The sequence below is a fragment of the Oryzias latipes genome, chromosome 7 (genome assembly GCF_002234675.1).
Source record: "Oryzias latipes chromosome 7, ASM223467v1".
Lineage (NCBI taxonomy): Eukaryota > Metazoa > Chordata > Actinopteri > Beloniformes > Adrianichthyidae > Oryzias > Oryzias latipes.
This window is the reverse complement of record NC_019865.2, coordinates 30,008,979-30,027,125: the sequence shown is the minus strand read 5'-3', so window position 1 is coordinate 30,027,125 and position 18,147 is coordinate 30,008,979. Positions and strand designations below refer to the sequence as shown.

The window sequence follows — 18,147 nt, the reverse complement described above, 5'->3', positions numbered from 1 at the left end:
CACACACTGATCAATCTTTTAAAGATCTCTTATACAGAGTGAACTTCGTTTCTTGAGTATTTGAGCAGACAGACTCTCGTTTGAGTCATTTCCTTCTAAAAATGAAGACACTTCCACAGAGATGAAGCATCACACATGACAGCGTTACAGTTTAGTGACAGATTTTCTCAACAGTTTTCCATGCAGATCAAAGCAAACAGACATGACTAAAGACACTAGAAACATGATTAGAGTTGGCTCCCCCACCACATTCAGAAACCTCATTCCACACAATTACATGGAGTTTTGAGCTTTAGTATCTGACTTTGACAGATACTATAGGTCTGATTTCATAAAGTTAAAAACCCCACACCGCCCCACCAGCACCTGTAGAAGTTAGAGCTGCCCCAACAGCTAAAGCTTTGGGGTTAGTTGCTATAAAACTGGATGGAGATACCCGGGACATAAAAGCAAATCTTCCAAAAATAAAAGACAAAACAGTTCTTTAAATTAAAAAAATAGAAGCAACAAACTCGGAGGTTTAGTCGAGTCAGGACTCGGCGGGAGGCAGCGTGACGCTGCTCTCTGGTCTCAGCTCCGCCTTCCGTTTCTCCACCAACATGATCCACTTCAAGAACATTTCATTCTGCGGCAGAAATGTGGCTGTTAAAAATCCCGTATTGCTACTTGTACCAAAGCTGTAGATATATCCTAGGCAGGCTGTTTATCTGCGGGGAGCCCATTTTTGCACGTAAAAACAGAGGGGGTGTCATTACAGGCCTGTGCCTTGTTGGAAGCTATAGTTGGATGGAACCAGTTTCATCAGACGCCTCCTCCTCATCTTACAGCACTGCCCTGCAGATCCTGAGAGCGGTCACACGGAGGGGCAGCATCTGTTCTGGAAGAGCTCCTCCACCACGGAGGAGTCCGCCAGCGTGCTGATGTCGCCCAGGTCTTTCTCGTTGCAGGCGATTTTGCGAAGCACCCGCCGCATGATTTTTCCTGCAGACAGACAGATCAGAAGCTCACTTGTAACCCACCTGTGGACGGACTTGAGTGTTGGGGAGTGTTTCCCAACCCTGGTCCTTGGGGAACACTGTTCTGCGTTTTTCTCAATCCAACCCCGCTCAAACACACCTGCCTTTGACCGTCATTGTCAGGCTTCTACAGAGCCTGAGGATGAGCTGAATCATGTGTGCATAAGCAGGGCAACATACAGGACAGTGTTCCTCCAGGACCAGGGTTGGGAAACACTGGTGTAAGAGACGCCTGCTGAAAGGATTACCGCATCACCGAGGTCATAACCGCACGTTTTTCTTTTGAAAGTTTTTTTTTTTTTAAGTTCTGCATATGGTTCGTGATTGGAACTATAATAAACACATTAAAGACATTCATCTATGCTGATAATTTACTTTTTCTGCTAGTCCTGTGTTTAGACTTCAAGGGTTTCTGGGGGAAACCTTTTATTACTGTTCTCCTTCACTCTGTAACACCAAACATGAACGCCCACTCTTAGATTTCCATGAATATCACTACATGTTTTGTTTGGGAACTATTTTGTGCAGCGCAACGTTACGTGTCTGTATAAACAAAGGCGGAGCCTCCTCCTCCGCGTTCTTCATGCGTGTCAGGCTTCATGGCTACCAGAAAGGTGACAGTGTCTGCAGTCTGTTTATTACTGGGCAATAATATAAAATATTTTGAGAAGATGTCTGTACCAGAGAGCACAGGTGAAACTTCACGTGCAGCCGGAGAGCGGTCCACTCAGAAGAATCAACACGCACCCCAACACACGTGTGTGCTCCTTCCTTCTACACACACAGTGCGCTAACACACACACATTTATACAACACCTATACAGTTAGTGAATTAGTTAGATAGTTACTGTTATTTGTTAATAAAGAATACTGCGTTGTAATTGTATTCATTTGCGACGCGGCCGGGGGGATTTTGTGTTTGGAGGTGGGTTAACCGGAACACTACGTCCCCTGCTGGTTCATGACTGCGATGATCAAAAATCCCACACCGTCACAGATCTAGGTTCAGTAAAACTGAACCAAATAAGAAACAGCTGTGTTCATATTGAATGTGATTCGTGCATAAGGGGCGTCCGGTTTCAATGTAAAGTCAATATGGAGAGGCGATCGGAGGTCCTGCTGCGCTTTTTGAGCGTTGGGCGCGGTGCGCTACGGCGATTCAATGAGTTACAATATCTGAACTTTGGTAAAGAAGACGCGTCGCGTCAACCAATCACCTCAGCTTTAACTCGTGGTGTGCTGATGACGTAATCAGCAGGTGGACTCCCAAACCAACATGGAAGAGAAGCGGATCGTTTTCCTGACCTTTATGATATTTTGCTTATTTTTGTCAATACAAAAATAAAAATTTCCCTCGAATTTAGTTTCTTCCCTCCAAAGACTAATGCAGGACTGCAAGAATTCAAACTGGGGCACAGACAGACAGAAGTAGCGCTGAAAACGACCATCATTCAGCTGCAGCTCCTCCAGTAGACGGTGAAGCTCATAGTATGGGAGAATCTCTGGATGATGTCATGAAAGCAGACATGGAGACGTGATTACTGATATTTTTGTAGAGCTTTTCAAAAGAAATAAACCTGACCTCCCACCATCACCTGTGTCTGTCAAGAGGAATAAACTTTGAACAGTAGCTCCTCCCACGCACAGCGGGAGCGTCAAGTTTATGAAGACATTTTTCTGGACGAACGTGGAGCCGTGAATTTGTTGTGTACTAAAACAGACACCACTTAGACGTGTGAATCCCGTGGGGTTTGAACGCAGCATTAGAGATTTTCATAATATCAGAAGTGCTGCACTCTAAAGATGCATTAAACAGGTAAACTAGTATAGATTACAAAATCTACACGTCTATAATCTGTAACAGGATAAACACATTTTTACCTGACATTATTGATGAGGACCAGACGGGATTCATAAAAAGTCGCCAGACACACGACAACATTAGAAGAACCTTACACTTAACTGAAAGAGCCCAAAGAGAACATATAAGTACAGTTCTCTTAAGTATTGACGCGGAAAAAGCTTTTGACTGCGTTAATTGGGAATTTTTATTCTTAGTCTTAGAAAAAATGGGATTTAATAACAAATCAGTTGAAATTATAAAAGCAATATATTCACAACCAACGGCTAAAATTAAAATAAACGGGAATTTAACAGGAACATTTAAATTGGAAAGATCCACTAGGCAGGGTTGTGGACTCTCCCCAACTCTGTTTGCTCTTTTTATTGAGCCTCTGGCACAGGCAATCCGAGAAAAACCTGAAATTAAAGGAGTTTCAATGAATGGCGTTGAACATAAAATAGGATTGTTTGCTGATGACCTAATAGCGTACCTCGAACAACCAGAATCATCAATTCCACAGTTTATGAAACTGTTGGGAACATTTGAAAATTTATCGGGATATAAAATTAATATTTCAAAAACTCAGACTCTAACATTCAACTATGTTCCCTCTGAATACATTAGAAACAACTTTAAATTCAATTGGAATATGAAAAGTATTAAATACTTAGGAGTAGAAATAACACAAGACTTTCAACATATAAACATTAAAAATTATTCAGAAGTACAAGACAAGATAAAAAAAGACATAGAAAGATGGTCAACACTCCCACTAGATTTCAGCTCTAGAATCGAAATAGTGAAAATGTATATATTGCCGCGGTTTTTATTTTTATTTCAAGCTCTACCAGCACAGGTCTCCAACACTCAATTTGCAACGTGGGATAAAACAATATCCAGATTCATATGGGACAATAAAAGATCCAGAATAAAATATGGCACCCTCCAGCTTCCAAAGAACAAAGGAGGTATGGCTTTACCAAAGCTAAAAGAGTACTACATCGCCTCACAATTACGGTACTTATGCTGTTGGTGTAACCCCCATTATACTGGAAAATGGAAAAATATTGAATGTGAAACTTTACAAGAACCTATTCAAAACATTATTGGTGATAAAGAGTTATATGAAACAAAGAAAAGGCATTTAGATCCCATAACAAATCATACACTAACTATATGGTTCAAACTACTCCAAAAATACAAAATCTTAAATAGTACAAAAAAATTAAAATGGGTAGCATATGACAGGCAATTTAAACCAGCAGAATATGATCAGACCTTTAAATATTGGACTACAAAAGGAATAACAGCATGGTGCTTGCTAGAAAAGGACGGACAGCTGGAGAGTTTTGAGAACTTAACTAAACAATTTCACCTTGAAAAACAGGATTTTTTCAGATACCTACAAATGAGAAACTACCATAAGAAAGCAATACAGAGAGACTCCTCTGGGGATGAAGGCGGGATAGTTCACACAATAACAAAGACATATAAAGACAACAATACTAAATGGATTAGTATGCTATATAAATCATTGATGGAATATGACGAAAACACAACTTTGAAAGTAAAAGATAACTGGGAAAGAGAATTAAACATAAGGATAACTGAACAGGACTGGTTAGATATGTGGAGACACCACCATACCACCATTGGATCTCGAACGTGGAGAGAGTTTGCCTGGAAGAACCTCATTAGATTTTTCATAACACCTAAACTGAAGAACAAACATTTGAAAACAAATCAGAGCTGTTGGCGCGGATGTGGAGAAATAAATGTTGACCACTCTCATGTATTTTGGAAATGTCAGAATGTAACAGGTTTTTGGAAGATGGTGGGCGATCTCACATGCAAAGTGCTGGGATACAAAATTCCTTTGTTACCAGAACTGTTTTATCTGTCCATGTTTTCAGGAAACCTAATCCACCAAAGTGACAAATATTTATTTAAAGTCATGTCACTAGCCGCCAAAAAAACAATAACCAGAAACTGGGGCACTACGAAGATCCCTTCAAAGGAGCAATGGACTTCAACAATCAACAACATATATTCAATGGAATTAATAACATACAGACTGAAGCTGCAAGAGGCACAATTACACCGAAAGTGGAAAAAATGGACACTGTACAACAGATAGACATGGGGAACACCTAGACTTGACCTTTTTCTTTTCTCTCTTGTTTTTTTGTGATGTTGTTTGAGATTTGTGTTCATGTAACAAAAACTAATAAAAATAAAGTTATAAAAAAAAAAAAAAAACAGGTAAACTAGTCTGTGTTCATGGAAGAGGAGGTCTTACCAGATCTGGTCTTGGGCAGTCCCGGTGCATTCTGTATGTAGTCTGGTGTGGCGATGGCTCCAATCTTTTCCCTCACTGCAAGAACAACACACAAACACAAGATGCTCACTGAAGCTGGCACGTTCATGTCGATGTAGATTTTTATATGAAACGCTCTGGAGGTGGTTTAGAGCAGCGGTCCCCAACCCCCAGGCTGCAGACCGGTACCGGTCCGTGGGTCATTTGGTACCGGGCCGCACAGAAAGAATAAATAACCGACATTACTTTTTTTTTATTTATTTCGGAATCTGAAAGATTTTTTATTTTGAAAAATTGTCCGATTCTCTGTTCCATCCGTCTATGTCTCTCTTGACGCAGGTCAAGGCGCTCTTCTCCATCACATGATAGGATACCGCTAAAATAAAACCCAGGAACTATTAAAATGAATGAAAAACGAACGTCTTTGGAAAGTTTCTTTGCCAACGGGAAAACGCCCAGCCAGGAGACAGAAGAGGAGCCTTCCACTTCCAAAAAAATGAAAGCTACATTTAATAGACAGCACTTCTTTTTTGCACCATGAGTGTCGGAAGGGGAGAGGATGATCACACCTGTGCGATGTACGATGTCATGCCTGCCAAAATAAAAGCGCAGGGTTCGTCTTGTCGCGTCTCTGTTCCTTCTTCATGGCAGTATTACTACAATAATCATCTGGTACGTGGCGCTAAAAAGGTTGGGGACCACTGGTTTAGAGGAAGAAACTGTCAACCAGCAGCTGTTGAACTACACGTATGCAGGTGGATGAGCTTCTACCATTTGAGGAGTTAAGGTTCTGGAAAAGCTTCTCTTGGGAGGTTCTTCTGAAATCTATCACAAGTTCATGACAACCATGAAAAACACATTTTGGTGACACGCTCTGGGATGAGAAGTTCTTCTGACTCCTACCTAATTTCTTAATCTTGTCCAAACTTCAAAGGTTTGATCTTGATGTCCAATCAGAACCCAGCATACCTGTATTGTCTACAGTTAGATCTTGTTCTGTGACTTTTGACACCATGATTCTTGGGGATGAAGATGTTCAGTGGCTGAGCTCCTGTTCTAATGAAGGGCTCCTCCACAAAACCGAAGGGCTTCAGACCAACCTTGTTTCTTGAGTTCTGCCTCCAGCATCTGGCTGTAGGCGACTCCATCCTTCAGCGTGACGAAGCAGTAGAGGCTCTCTCCTTTGATGGGGTGCGGTCTACCAACCACAGCAGCTTCTGCCACGGCCCGGTGCTCCACCAAAGCAGACTCCACCTCTGCTGTGCTCAGCAGGTGACCTGATCAGAAGAAAAGTCTAAAACTACTGTGGTTTTTACCATTAAGCTTCTGAAAAACACCTGCTGATCCACAAAAATGCAGTCGGAGACTTAGTGAGACTGCAGGAGCAGATCCGGTTTCACCCGTTATTAGCCTTTGCAAATGGTGGAAATCCACGCTATCGACATGGTCAGTGTTTTTTAATTTCTGAGAAGTGTTTGCATTGAAAATGTCCAATCTGCAGCATTTCCTAAAGCTGAGTAGAATCTTTTTTTTAGTGTTAATTTAAATAAAACCAAGAAACAACAATATTTTTCCAAAATGAATGATGACAGTAAACCACTACATTTCTGTAAAACACGCTAAAACTATCAAAAATTTGTTTTCAACCAACTACATAGAAACACTTCTCTGTACTTTTGGTAAAACCCTTTCTTCCTATCAGTTTCCAGCAGTGGCCTCCAGTCCTGGCTGCTCAGGCAGGGTTCCTACCTTCCTTCTAATTACATTTAAGACTTTTTAAGACCTTGCATTGAAAAGTCAAGACCAATTGCTCTGCCTAATTCCCAGCCTTATGGAGGAAGAAAAAATGAAATCCTTGAATTTCAGAACAATTAGTTGTCGGTAACAGAGTAACGTAATAAATGACATTTACTAGACTACAGAAAGCCTCATGACTCCATTCCTCACATATTGGTGCTGTGAAACCAAAGGAGACCAACCAATCAATCAAAAGTGTGTAAACAGTTGGCTCTGTCATTGTCTCTTGGTTAAATGAAACAAAACAGATGCTGATAGAAAAACAGTTACTGATGCATGTGCGCTAATGCAGAGTTGGGGATTGGTCAAAGTTAGAGGAAGAGAGCAGAAATGTGGTCGTTGACTAATTTGTGGATCATTCAGCAACTGGAGATATTCAGATTATTTCCAATGTGCTGAAAACAAAGACAAAAACATTTCAGTAAAATCAAGTTTTGTCCTGAAGAACTGCTTTCCACTGCCCTGGTGTCAATGAGCAACCTTCTACACACTATGTGGTCTACTATACAATGTACATTTTGTCATGTTCATGTGGTAAAAAAAACGAGACGTTGTTCTTGTGTAGCCTCCATGTTTATATTTTGTGGTCATCTCGGTTGTGTAGCTTTATTCCATTAAGAATTTTTATGTGAGTTGAAAAAAATAAATTAATGAGTAGTGAACTACTTTTAAAATTGGAGAATAAGTAAAATAATTTAATTACTATTTCATCTATAGTAAATAAAGTAATCCATTAGCCTTTAGCAGTAATTTACCCAACACTGATTCTTGTTTACTTGTTTGTTTGGACACATTTCATTTCCACTTGAATATCTGGAAGAAATCCAAGAATCTGGAAACTTCACCTGCTCTGTTCAGTAGCAGGTATTTCTGTCTGAGTTACACTGCTGGATGTTTTGGATAAAGATGTCCTGAATCCATTCTAGGTCAGTGAATCGGATTCAATTGGATCGTTTAAAATGAACAAATATTGACTAGGAAATGCATCGGCGACCACAAATTATGACATGAATCGTTACAGCACAAATGCAGATAGATGTAGTTGAGAATAAATCTTCACCTTGAATAAAAATGTAGATGTGGCTTTGAGCAGAAAATGTTTAAATTGCTTATTTAATTAAAGAACGTGATTTACTCACATAATTGTGGTTAAAATGTAAAACTTAAGACAGAAATGTCATAAGGAAAGTTTTTAACAGCACAACTTTTAACACCAAGATATCCACATTAAAGACTTTTAAATGCTTTTTAAGGCCTTATTTCCAAATTTTCTAATTCAAGGCTTTTAAGACGCAGTGGGAAACCTGTCAGGACTCAAACTGAAAATCACAGACTTCTTTTTAACATGTTCAATTATAACCTCCACATTACTGAAAACTGTTCAAAGAAATGAAAGCAGATATCTGAAAAGCATCGCTCTTACCGGAGACGTTCAGCATGTCATCGATCCTCCCCGTTATCCAGTAGTAGCCGTCTTTGTCTCTACGGCAACCTACAGGACAAAATGTCATCAAGTATGAGAGGAGTGGTTCCCACACCCAACACAAGAACCCACCTTCCATTACTAAAATGGAATTAACAGATGTTCCCCATTTTAAAAAGCCTGATGTGCCAGCATAACTGCATATGGACCTTCAATTGATGTCGGTTTATTTCCTGTTCTGTGTTTTGGTCTTATTACAGGTCAGCGTTTTTTTTTTTTTGGACTGGTGGTTGGACCCAACAGAATATTAAATGTACTTTATTCCAACCATGCATATGAGAACTGGACTGAATGCTGAGCTCTGATGAAACCATCAGACACGTCAACCGCAGTCTCCAACTTAGACAAAAAACTCCCAATGACACTTTAGAAGTTCAAAGTCCTGCCCAGTTTAGTTGACAACAACACAAGATCATTAAGACCCTTCACAAACAACTCAATTCTTCTCTTTCTTTTGATATTTCTATGTTTGCTTTTCTCCTGAGAACGCTGAAAATGATCTGAAACGATGAATACGGGTACATTAAAAAACGATTTCAATAAGAGCATAAACAACAGGTTAAACAGAGCTTTACATCCTGTGTCCATCAATTTTCCATTAATATGGATCTGGTTCATGCAGGAGAACCCCAGAGCTGGCGTGGGTTTGCTGAACCTCAACACACGAGGCCATAACTGTCATGGGAACAATCAGCAATCCTCCCTTCACTTCACAGCCTCGGCTTCACATCCTTCACTGCTTCTTGCAGAGCGTCCCGCCTCCCTCCAGCCCACGTCGTTCCATCTCTGCTCTAGGTCAAACAGCAACGCCATCCGAGTCTCATCCTACTGACCTGTAGATCTCTCTGTGTCTAACTGCTGGGTTCCCTGTGTCAGAGATGGTCACAAGTATGATACTGTGTTCATGTTTGAGTGTCTTCGGTCTTGGCACTCACCATCTCCAGTCACGTAGTATCCTGGAAACTTCTTGAAATAGATGCTTTCAAAGCGCTGGTGGTTTCCATAGACGGTCCTCATGACTCCAGGCCACGGCTGCTTGAACACCTGTGCAGCGGGCAGAAGCACCGAGGCTGTTCGTCAAAACGTGCAAAGAACTCCTGAATAAACTGATAAGGATGAACCGCTTTGCTGACCAGGTAACCCTCACTCGGACCTTCCAGCTCCTCTCCAGACTCGTTTAAGATGGCCGGCACCACTCCAAAAAATGGGAACGTCTGAAAGACAGAAACATATTTTCCCCGTTTTTAATACAAGAAACTCTGATTAAAGACAGATCCCGACGTCTTGAAGGGTCTTAAAAACCAGTAAATACATAAAGGAAGCAACTTTAGCTAAAGAAGGACGTATCCGATTTCAGCGTTTGTACTCACAGCAGATCCAGGTTTCATGGGTGTGGCTGCTGGTAGAGGCGTCAACACGTGTCCTCCCTAAAACACAGAGAGGTTTGAGACAGACAGAGCTCCTGAGCTCCATCCGCTTACAGATACAATCAACCACACGTTCTAGAGACTACGTCAGTTGCTTCCTCTGATCTACAGAGAAGAGACGCTAGGGCTGCACGATATGAGGAAAACTTGCGATATGCGATATGAGGGATTAATATTGCGATAACGATATAATTTGCGGTATATAAACAAATAGCGAAACTACCAAAAACATCATTCCCATTTTAATGCAACAGTTTAAGAATTGTACTCCAAATGACCCTCGTTGACATAGGAGGGAACATCTAACATGAAAGGGCTCCATCTGATTGGTCAACAAATTTGCGGTATATTGTGCAGGCCTAAGAGACGCCCATTGTTGGTCAAGTGAGGCAGCTGAGTGAGGCTTTTGGAATAATTCTGGAGGCAGTAAGAATGAACTAACAGTTTCCGTCTGCCAGAAGGTGTCCACGATGGGACATCTCTTCTCTCCCACGACGTTGTAGTACCAATGCCAGGCCTCGGGGTTGATGGGTTCTCCCACTGTCCCCAGAACCTTCAGAGACTCCCGCTTGAACCTGTAAGGTGGACAGAAACAGAAGATTTAGATTTAGAGGTTCCACAAAACCGTTTAGAGTAGCAAAAAGGAAAACAGAGAATAAGGAAAACTACAGTTTGCTCTCTATTTTTGTGACCAAACCTGGAACATCTGCTTCCAGCCTCTTTAAGACTCTCCTGCATTTGTCTGATCATTTTCCTTCCTTCCTACCGTAATGAAAATGAGGGAAAGCCTGATGTCACTGCATGAGTGTGAATGAAAGAAACCACACTCACTTCTGCACTGGTTCACTGCCAAACTTCATCAGCAGTCTGATGGCCGTGGGAGCCGTGTAGAACTTGGTCACTTGATATTTGTCTACGATCCCCCACATTCGGCTCACGTCCGGGTACGTAGGTAGACCCTCAAACTGGAACACACAAGCAAGTCATGAAGAAGGATGGACTGTAATCCAGAATAGAGACCAACGGTTGATCCTAATCCCAAAAGAAACCTGCAGGTACAAAGACACGTTTGCAGTACTATCCTGGAGGGAGATGTGACTAAACCTCAGCATCAGCTGCCAGACAGAGTCACTGTATGGAGTCTAGAGGAGTTCTCGCTTCATCTTTTGAGTCAACAGAGTCCACAGCACCACATCAATCCTGGAATCTTTGCCATTTCTTCTTTAGAACTGTCCTTTCATTATAGTTAAGATTTACCTGGTTTAAGTTTATGTTTAGATTCAGATTTTCTGTGAAAAACTGAAAACAATCCATTAAAAATGACGAATTACTAAACTTTTTGTTTTAAAGATTCTTTTAAATTGTCAGCACCTCAAAGTGTTCCAGGATTTCTTACTGTGGAAGTTTTTGAAGTGTTTTTAAACACAAAACCAACTCTGTAAAGCTTTCTCTCCTCTACCAGGACTCACCAGGACACTGGTGGCTCCATTGGCAAGAGGGCCGTAGGTGATGTAAGAGTGTCCGGTGATCCAGCCGATGTCTGCGGTGCACCAGTACACGTCGTCCGGCTGGTGGTCAAACACCAGCTTGAAGGTGGTGGCGGTGTAGAGCATGTAACCACTGACTGTATGCACAACGCCCTGCATTGAGGAGACAGAAAAGCAGTGAGACACGCCATCCACTGCTAATAGGAGAAGATCCACTGAGACCTTTGACCTCTTGAGTTAACCCTAGATCTCTTTTTTTCCAAGAAATATCCATTTCTATGTTCTATTGTTCTGGTGGAAAACTGGTGTTTAGGTCAGCACAAAAGAACATCCAACCGCGACTCCTTTTATTGATGTCCATTATCTTTTCTTAGTGAACACATAACAACCAATCAGAATTGAGTATTCAGCCAGACCATGGCATAACATGTTGCATATGGAGCATGAACTGTTCCAGAGGAAACAGACTCAAGGTGGAGTTGGTTTTCTCTCTTTTTTTAGGTCAAAACAAACAAATTTGTGTTGATCTGTTTGGCCTCCGGTTCACAGTCAGATTCACCAAAGAGTTTGAATAGAAGTTCAGAGTTTGAAAAAACTCTCTGGAAAGTCAGCTTCACTGTGTCAAGTGATGGGACGGCTAGGAAACTCAAAATGTTTTGAATGTTTTAAATGTGTCGGGTTCATTATTGAAGGAAGCCGCTTCAGGAAAAAGCAGCATAAACTTCAGTCCGTGTGGAGAAGCTTTTACCTTCGGCTTGCCTGTGGAACCGCTCGTGTACAGAATGAAGAGAGGGTCTTCAGAGTTGCACCACTCGGGTTCACACTCGTCTGAGGCCTCACTGATGAGAGCGTGCCAGCACAAGTCCACTTCCGGGTTCCATGGGACCTGACGGATGAGAAGACGGGCGCATCAAGCCACACAACTGCCACTACCAACCGGGGTGGCGTTACAAAGTATAGAGGGAACCTTTGATTATGACCAAATCCTTATTTTCTGCTTCATTATACAAATACATTCTTTAAAAATGAAACAATGAGATTTCCTGGTTTCTTTTTCTTTGTTTTGTCTCTCACAGAATCTGAAAGTGACTAAAACTTTCTGCTCCACTGTGTGACGTGAATCTGGTTCCGTCTCACATGAAGAATTCATCATCACACCAATGAGCATCATTCACAGAGAAGCACATCTATCACAAAATCATAGTCATCATAGTTAACCGACTGTCAACTCCAGACCTTGGTGCCAGCATTCTGCTGGTTTTTGATCATCACTGTTCTACCTGATGCTGATGCCCAGGATCAGGTGTATTTTGCCAAAAAGCAGCAGTGAGAGTTGGGGTTAGCTGGAACACCAGCAGGAAACTCCAGGACCTTTGGGGCCTGGAGTTTGATGAGTGGGACTACAGATGTTTACAGAGCGAAAACCAACATTTGAAACGCTTAAAGTTCCACTCCGATCAACCTTTGATGCATCATAAAAGCATTCGCTGAGGTCGTTAATAATGATTACGGTTTTTAAGCCAAAATTTAAATTAAATAAAAAAACGGTGTCCAGGTGTTTTCCAGGACATAGTTTCTGCAGAGCGGTAGGAGTTCATTAGACATTTACCTTGGGACTGATGCACCCCCCACCTGTAACCCATAACAGAGATCTCTGTTTACGCTCTCCCTCGCTGGCTTACAGCCCCTCCCACCCTAACATTAGCAGTGCAACAAAAATAGTGATCAATGTCAGATCTATCCATCCGTACAGTTCTGATCCAGATTCCAGCTCAGACGAGAAAAACAAAAGACATTTATGGATCTATTTGTCTGACAGTGGATGCATCAGAATGGAGCAGAGCAGGGAGTTTGTGGCCCCGCCCAGCGTATTTTCTACGTCACAAATATGATCTTTTTCAAACAGCATTTTTTCGTCTGATTCACAAATATCCGAATAACGAAATAAACATTTTTCAGCTGACTTTTCTTTATAAATGTCTTCATCATCAGAAAAATGCTGCAAGAAAACACCCAAGTCATTTTGATCGGAGTGGATCTTTAAGCGCTTGATTCAAACTCTATTTGGCTTTTGTAAAGCTGAAGCACAGGTGCTGCAGAAAAAAATGTTAGAAGTTTGTTAGCACAGGGTTTAGCGTACAACTATGTCAACTACATGGCAGAGAAAACAAGAGTTTGTCTGCATGCAATAGTCGTTACAAAAACCAAAAAGCCCATGTTTGTCATCTAACTTCAACGGTAGACCCGTAAAAACAAACAGTTGTGACTGTGAGGGTTGGTGAAGTGGCTCTTGCTCTATCAAAGACGCCAAGTCTGCTGTCAGCTTCTAACCGACAGAATAACTTTAACAGAATCACAACTCCATGACCTGTTTTACACAAATTCAACATCACATTCACCCAACAAAACCTGCAATTTTTAAAAAGAGACACTTTGCAATTGTGAGATCAAGTCTCAGCTCAGGGCAGGACATGTCTGAATCACATGTCATTAAAGTCTCATCTGCTCCGTTCTTCCTCTGCTTCCCTGCATTGATCTCCAGAACATCTACATGATCTGTTCCTCTGATGGATTCATTCCTGATCCGTCCCTCAGCATCTTCATCTCTGCTGCCTCCAGCTCCTCCTGTCTCTGCATCAGAGTCTCTAAACCAACAACATGGTGCTCTCACCACAGTCTTCTTCACCTTTCCTCTCATTCTGGATGACACTCTTTAGTGACACGTCACACCTGAAACCTTCCTCCACCCGTTCTAACCTGTTTGCAGACGCCTCTCCACCTCTGCTGACCCTGAGAACTAAAAGTCCTTCACCTTCTCCACCTCTGCTCTCTGTAACCTCACTGTTCCACTAGAGTTGCTCTCAAGTGTCTACTTTAAATTAAATTTCTTAAAAAGGTTTTAAATTTAAAACCACGTTGATATTAAAAATAACAACAGTGATTGGATTATCTAGAGAAATGCAGATTTGGCTGTTCTGAGTCCCAAAGGCCTGCTGTAGAGGCCTGATGCTGACTGCAGCTACAGGGAAGTCTGCATTTACTGGACAACGCCACCTCCTACATGTCTCTGTGAGAGCTGGAGGCTCTAAACAAGTGGATAGAAGGTTAAAGATGTGTTCAACTGGTCCATCAATGGACCCTGGACATTTCTCAGCTGGCCTTAGTATCAGAATACTCCTGCCCTCCTTGATCCAAACCAAGAGAAACATCATGGAATAAATGGAAGTGAAGTCTACTCTTAAAAGAACGTCAACTAAAGTGGAATGGAACTGACAAACACGGGAAGCCATTCGGTCTCATTCAGACCTTCACATTGAGTTTGTGGTTCACATGGGAGCATCAAATTTCCATCAAACATCCAAGACAATAAACCAACAACAGGATGTTCACCACACACAACCACGGCTAAAGCTAGCTTTGGACTAAGATCTAAGGAGCTCCAGAAAAGGCATGTTCAGCAGTGAAAACAGGGTTTATGGGTGACATGAAAACAAAGAAAGGCATTAGAAAAGCTGTTGGGCGGGGTTATGATAAAGGGTGATTATGAAAATACCTGAGGAACAGGGCGCACTTTCTTTACCTTCCCTTTCTGTTTATCCTGCTGGATGGGATGGAAGGTAAAAGAGGAGAAAATAAGTTAATGAGAGGGAGTGTTAACCAACACAAAAACCATGAGCAATAAACAAAAAGATACAGACATTCACCATTTTTGTCAGAACAAATGCATGGAAACAGAAACATTGAAGAAGCTGATGAAAATCTGCAGCAGTGGTGTAAACAAACATAAACACATCAGTGCTTTTCTCTATGGTCCAGGAGCTGCTGCTACATTTCCTTATAGTTTCAGCCATCGCTGCAGTCTTTAAACCCATACCAAAGTTTAGTCACTAACAAGGTCTTTTAGACCGGTTCACACCACGATGAAATCCAACTAACTCACAGCCCAGGAGGACAACCCCAACCAAGGTGAAGTGCTTTAGACAAACATGCGACCAATAGAGAGAAATGAACAATTGGTCCACAGAGATCTTCAAGTTCAGCTTTAAGGGCCGTACACACCGGGACGAATATCGGCGCACGTTACTCGCCAGCGTTTATCAACACGTTTTTTGTGTTCACACCCAAGCAATTTTTGCTGAGGATGAGCCGAGTGAACATGCAATTTCATGGCGCTTAATGTAAAACAGAAATACTCCTGTACACAAGGTGGCGCTGCTCAACTTCACACTTCTTAAACTCGTTTTTCACTCAGAAGAAGAGAGCAAGTATTTACGCGCTTGTCAGAATCAAACAAAGAAAACATGAATATTGCCAGCACCAGTAGCTCCAGCTCCAGTTCCAGCAATGAAGAAATTATTGTTCTGTTGAATGATGAAAGACGCCGGAAAAGACGCAGATTTTGGGTACATCCCATAGTTACAAGAAGAGAAGAACATGGGGAGTTTTATCGACTGGTACAAGAGCTGAAAATGTATCATGAGCGTTTTCGGGGATATTTTAGAATGTCCGTCAGTGAGTGCATCTTCTTCGTCTTATTTCTTCGCGGCAGTGTAGACGCTACTTGGCGTATATCTTCTTCGCTGGTATGTGTGCTCAGCAAGACAGTTTTGTGTTTGAGCGCCCCCAGGTCGTGTTTTACTGTAACTTCAGAAGCTCCAGACACGTGTGCAAAAGCGCCATTCTCATTGGTCGTATAGTTTTTGACGCGGTGCGTCAAACCAAAAAAAATGAACCCGAGGCGTTTTTTAAAAAATGACGCTTTTACGCGTGGCGTTTTTCACATCGGTGTGCACATTCACAATGGTGCCCTTTGTTTAGTCAGGAGGCGTTTAACGTCGGCGAATATCGCGCGCGAAATCCCGGTGTGAACAGGCCCAAAAGGTGTTGTGTCCTCTTTTGTGTTGGGTGTACAAACTCACGCATGAACAACACTGTTGATAACCCACTAGAAATGACATACCAGCCAAATCTGAAACTGAGTTAACTTGAAACTGATCCAAGTTTGGATCCAGGTTAATGGTAGGATCATCTCTTTAACATCTGCAGTAAGATTCCAGGAAAGCTTTAAAGTTTACAGATCTACTAAAAGCCATGGATCACAAAACAGCATAGAGCAGTCTCCAGAGATTAGAAAGAAAATCCTTGACATGCATAGTAAGCCTTAGTCAAACCCGTACAAACCTGTATGGGACACGCAGGTGGCCCACACAAAATCTCAGGCTCGTATACAGCTGGGTGGGCCCGTAGAGTGAAAATGTTCATGCACACTTTTGCTATGGCTATGCCATAGCAAAACGCCCCAAATCCTTCTGCACTGTTAGGGCTGTTCACATGACAAGTGTGCATTCCTTGCTGCAGCCTGACTGTTAGAAATGAGGAGATCAGACAAAGTGTAGTTTGAGTGGACACCCTACGGCAGTTACACATCATCTGTACACCTCCTGTGTGCAGCATTTGTGCATGATCAGTAAAAACTCGGTACTCGTACCTTACTAATGACAAGAGTGAGGTGTAAGAGCGCCGTACGACAGCATGACCCGTACATCATGAGTGTGTTCAACTAAAATCATTGTTACAAATACTTCATGATACACTTAACACACGCACAACACTGGTTCCTTTCATTTGTATGACATTCGTTGGGAAGGCCATACGAGCCTCAAGGGAACTGCAAGACACAACTGCACTCCTCTTAAGATGCAGCTGCTCCTCTCTACCACCCTCTACGGGCCCGGACAACCCAAAAACCGGCTGCACCTGTACAGGTGCAAGTGACCAAGGCTTTAACGGTAAAGAGTCCATCAGAACCTCCAAAGACATCAAAAGGTTACTTAAAAGTTGAAAGGACTTCAGACTAGGGAGGTCTCCATTCTAGATGGTAGACAGGAATGCATACAGACAGTCTGGAGGGTTTCCTGGAGTAAGTCCTTTGGACAAACAAAACTAAATGGGAACTTTCTGACAGCTTTATGTTCACATGCAAACATCAAGCATGAAGTTCAGTCTGAGGTTCAATTCGCGAGTCTTTAGCCATTGTTGGGGCACAAAAGCCCCAACAATGTCTAAGGACGAAACTCTGGACTGTTCTGAAGAGGGCTTCAAAGAGATGAGGTTTAAATCCTATTAAATGTCTGTTGGAGTAGCTGAAGGACACCATCTGGACCCTTGAGCGGTGGACCAAACCCCCCCTCAGAGCGGCAGCAGTCTCATTGACAGAAACCACTGGACAAAGAGAATGAAAGGTTGGGCTGTAAAATATAAAGCATGAAAGTCCTTGTTTCTGTCCATGCCTCTTTCACTGGTTTGTCTAATTATTCCTCTGAACATCAACATCTGGTTATCATCAATTGATTATCAGTAAGTTTTATAATCATTGCCATCAGTTTTGTGGTATTTCAGTGAGCAGAGTGGGAATTTGTTTTTAGTAACAAAAAGAGTTGCAAAATTTTGTCCACGTCTCTCAAAAAGATCAGTCAAATGCAAAAATGTCCAAAATTTTTAACCTGAGAGAGATGAACTACAGTCAGGACCATAAATATTTGGAGAGAGACACATTCTTACTAATTTAGTTTCTGTACATTACCACAGTGAATTTTAAATAAAACAACTCAGATGCCATTGAAGTGCAGACCTTCAGCTTTTATTCCATGGGTTGAACAAAAAGATTGCAGAAAAATGTGAAAAACTAAAGCATTTTTTAAACACAATCCCTTTATTTCATGGGCTTGTAAGTAATTGGACAAATAACTGAAAACAAAATGATCATTACTAATATTT

The 18,147-nt window shown here is 41.8% G+C and overlaps 1 protein-coding gene across 3 annotated transcripts in view; it reads right to left on the bottom strand.

The window, feature by feature from the left end:
- Positions 1-124: 124 nt before the first annotated feature.
- The window catches only part of LOC101157758 (acetyl-coenzyme A synthetase, cytoplasmic), a 34,375-nt gene continuing 16,352 nt past the window's right edge, over positions 125-18,147 (bottom strand). The window contains exons 8-19 of one of the 3 annotated variants that reach the window (XM_011473022.3): positions 14,924-14,971; positions 12,119-12,256; positions 11,353-11,523; positions 10,715-10,848; positions 10,326-10,458; positions 9,827-9,883; positions 9,590-9,670; positions 9,392-9,500; positions 8,397-8,465; positions 6,277-6,453; positions 5,159-5,233; positions 125-981 (exon numbers count right to left, since the gene is read on the bottom strand). In XM_011473022.3, coding sequence (XP_011471324.1) covers positions 854-981; positions 5,159-5,233; positions 6,277-6,453; positions 8,397-8,465; positions 9,392-9,500; positions 9,590-9,670; positions 9,827-9,883; positions 10,326-10,458; positions 10,715-10,848; positions 11,353-11,523; positions 12,119-12,256; positions 14,924-14,971 — 1,320 coding nt within the window. In that variant the 3' untranslated portion in view covers positions 125-853. The remainder of the gene's footprint in view (positions 982-5,158; positions 5,234-6,276; positions 6,454-8,396; positions 8,466-9,391; positions 9,501-9,589; positions 9,671-9,826; positions 9,884-10,325; positions 10,459-10,714; positions 10,849-11,352; positions 11,524-12,118; positions 12,257-14,923; positions 14,972-18,147) is intronic. The other 2 variants (XM_004086362.4, XM_004086361.4) reach the window with 2 other exon arrangements.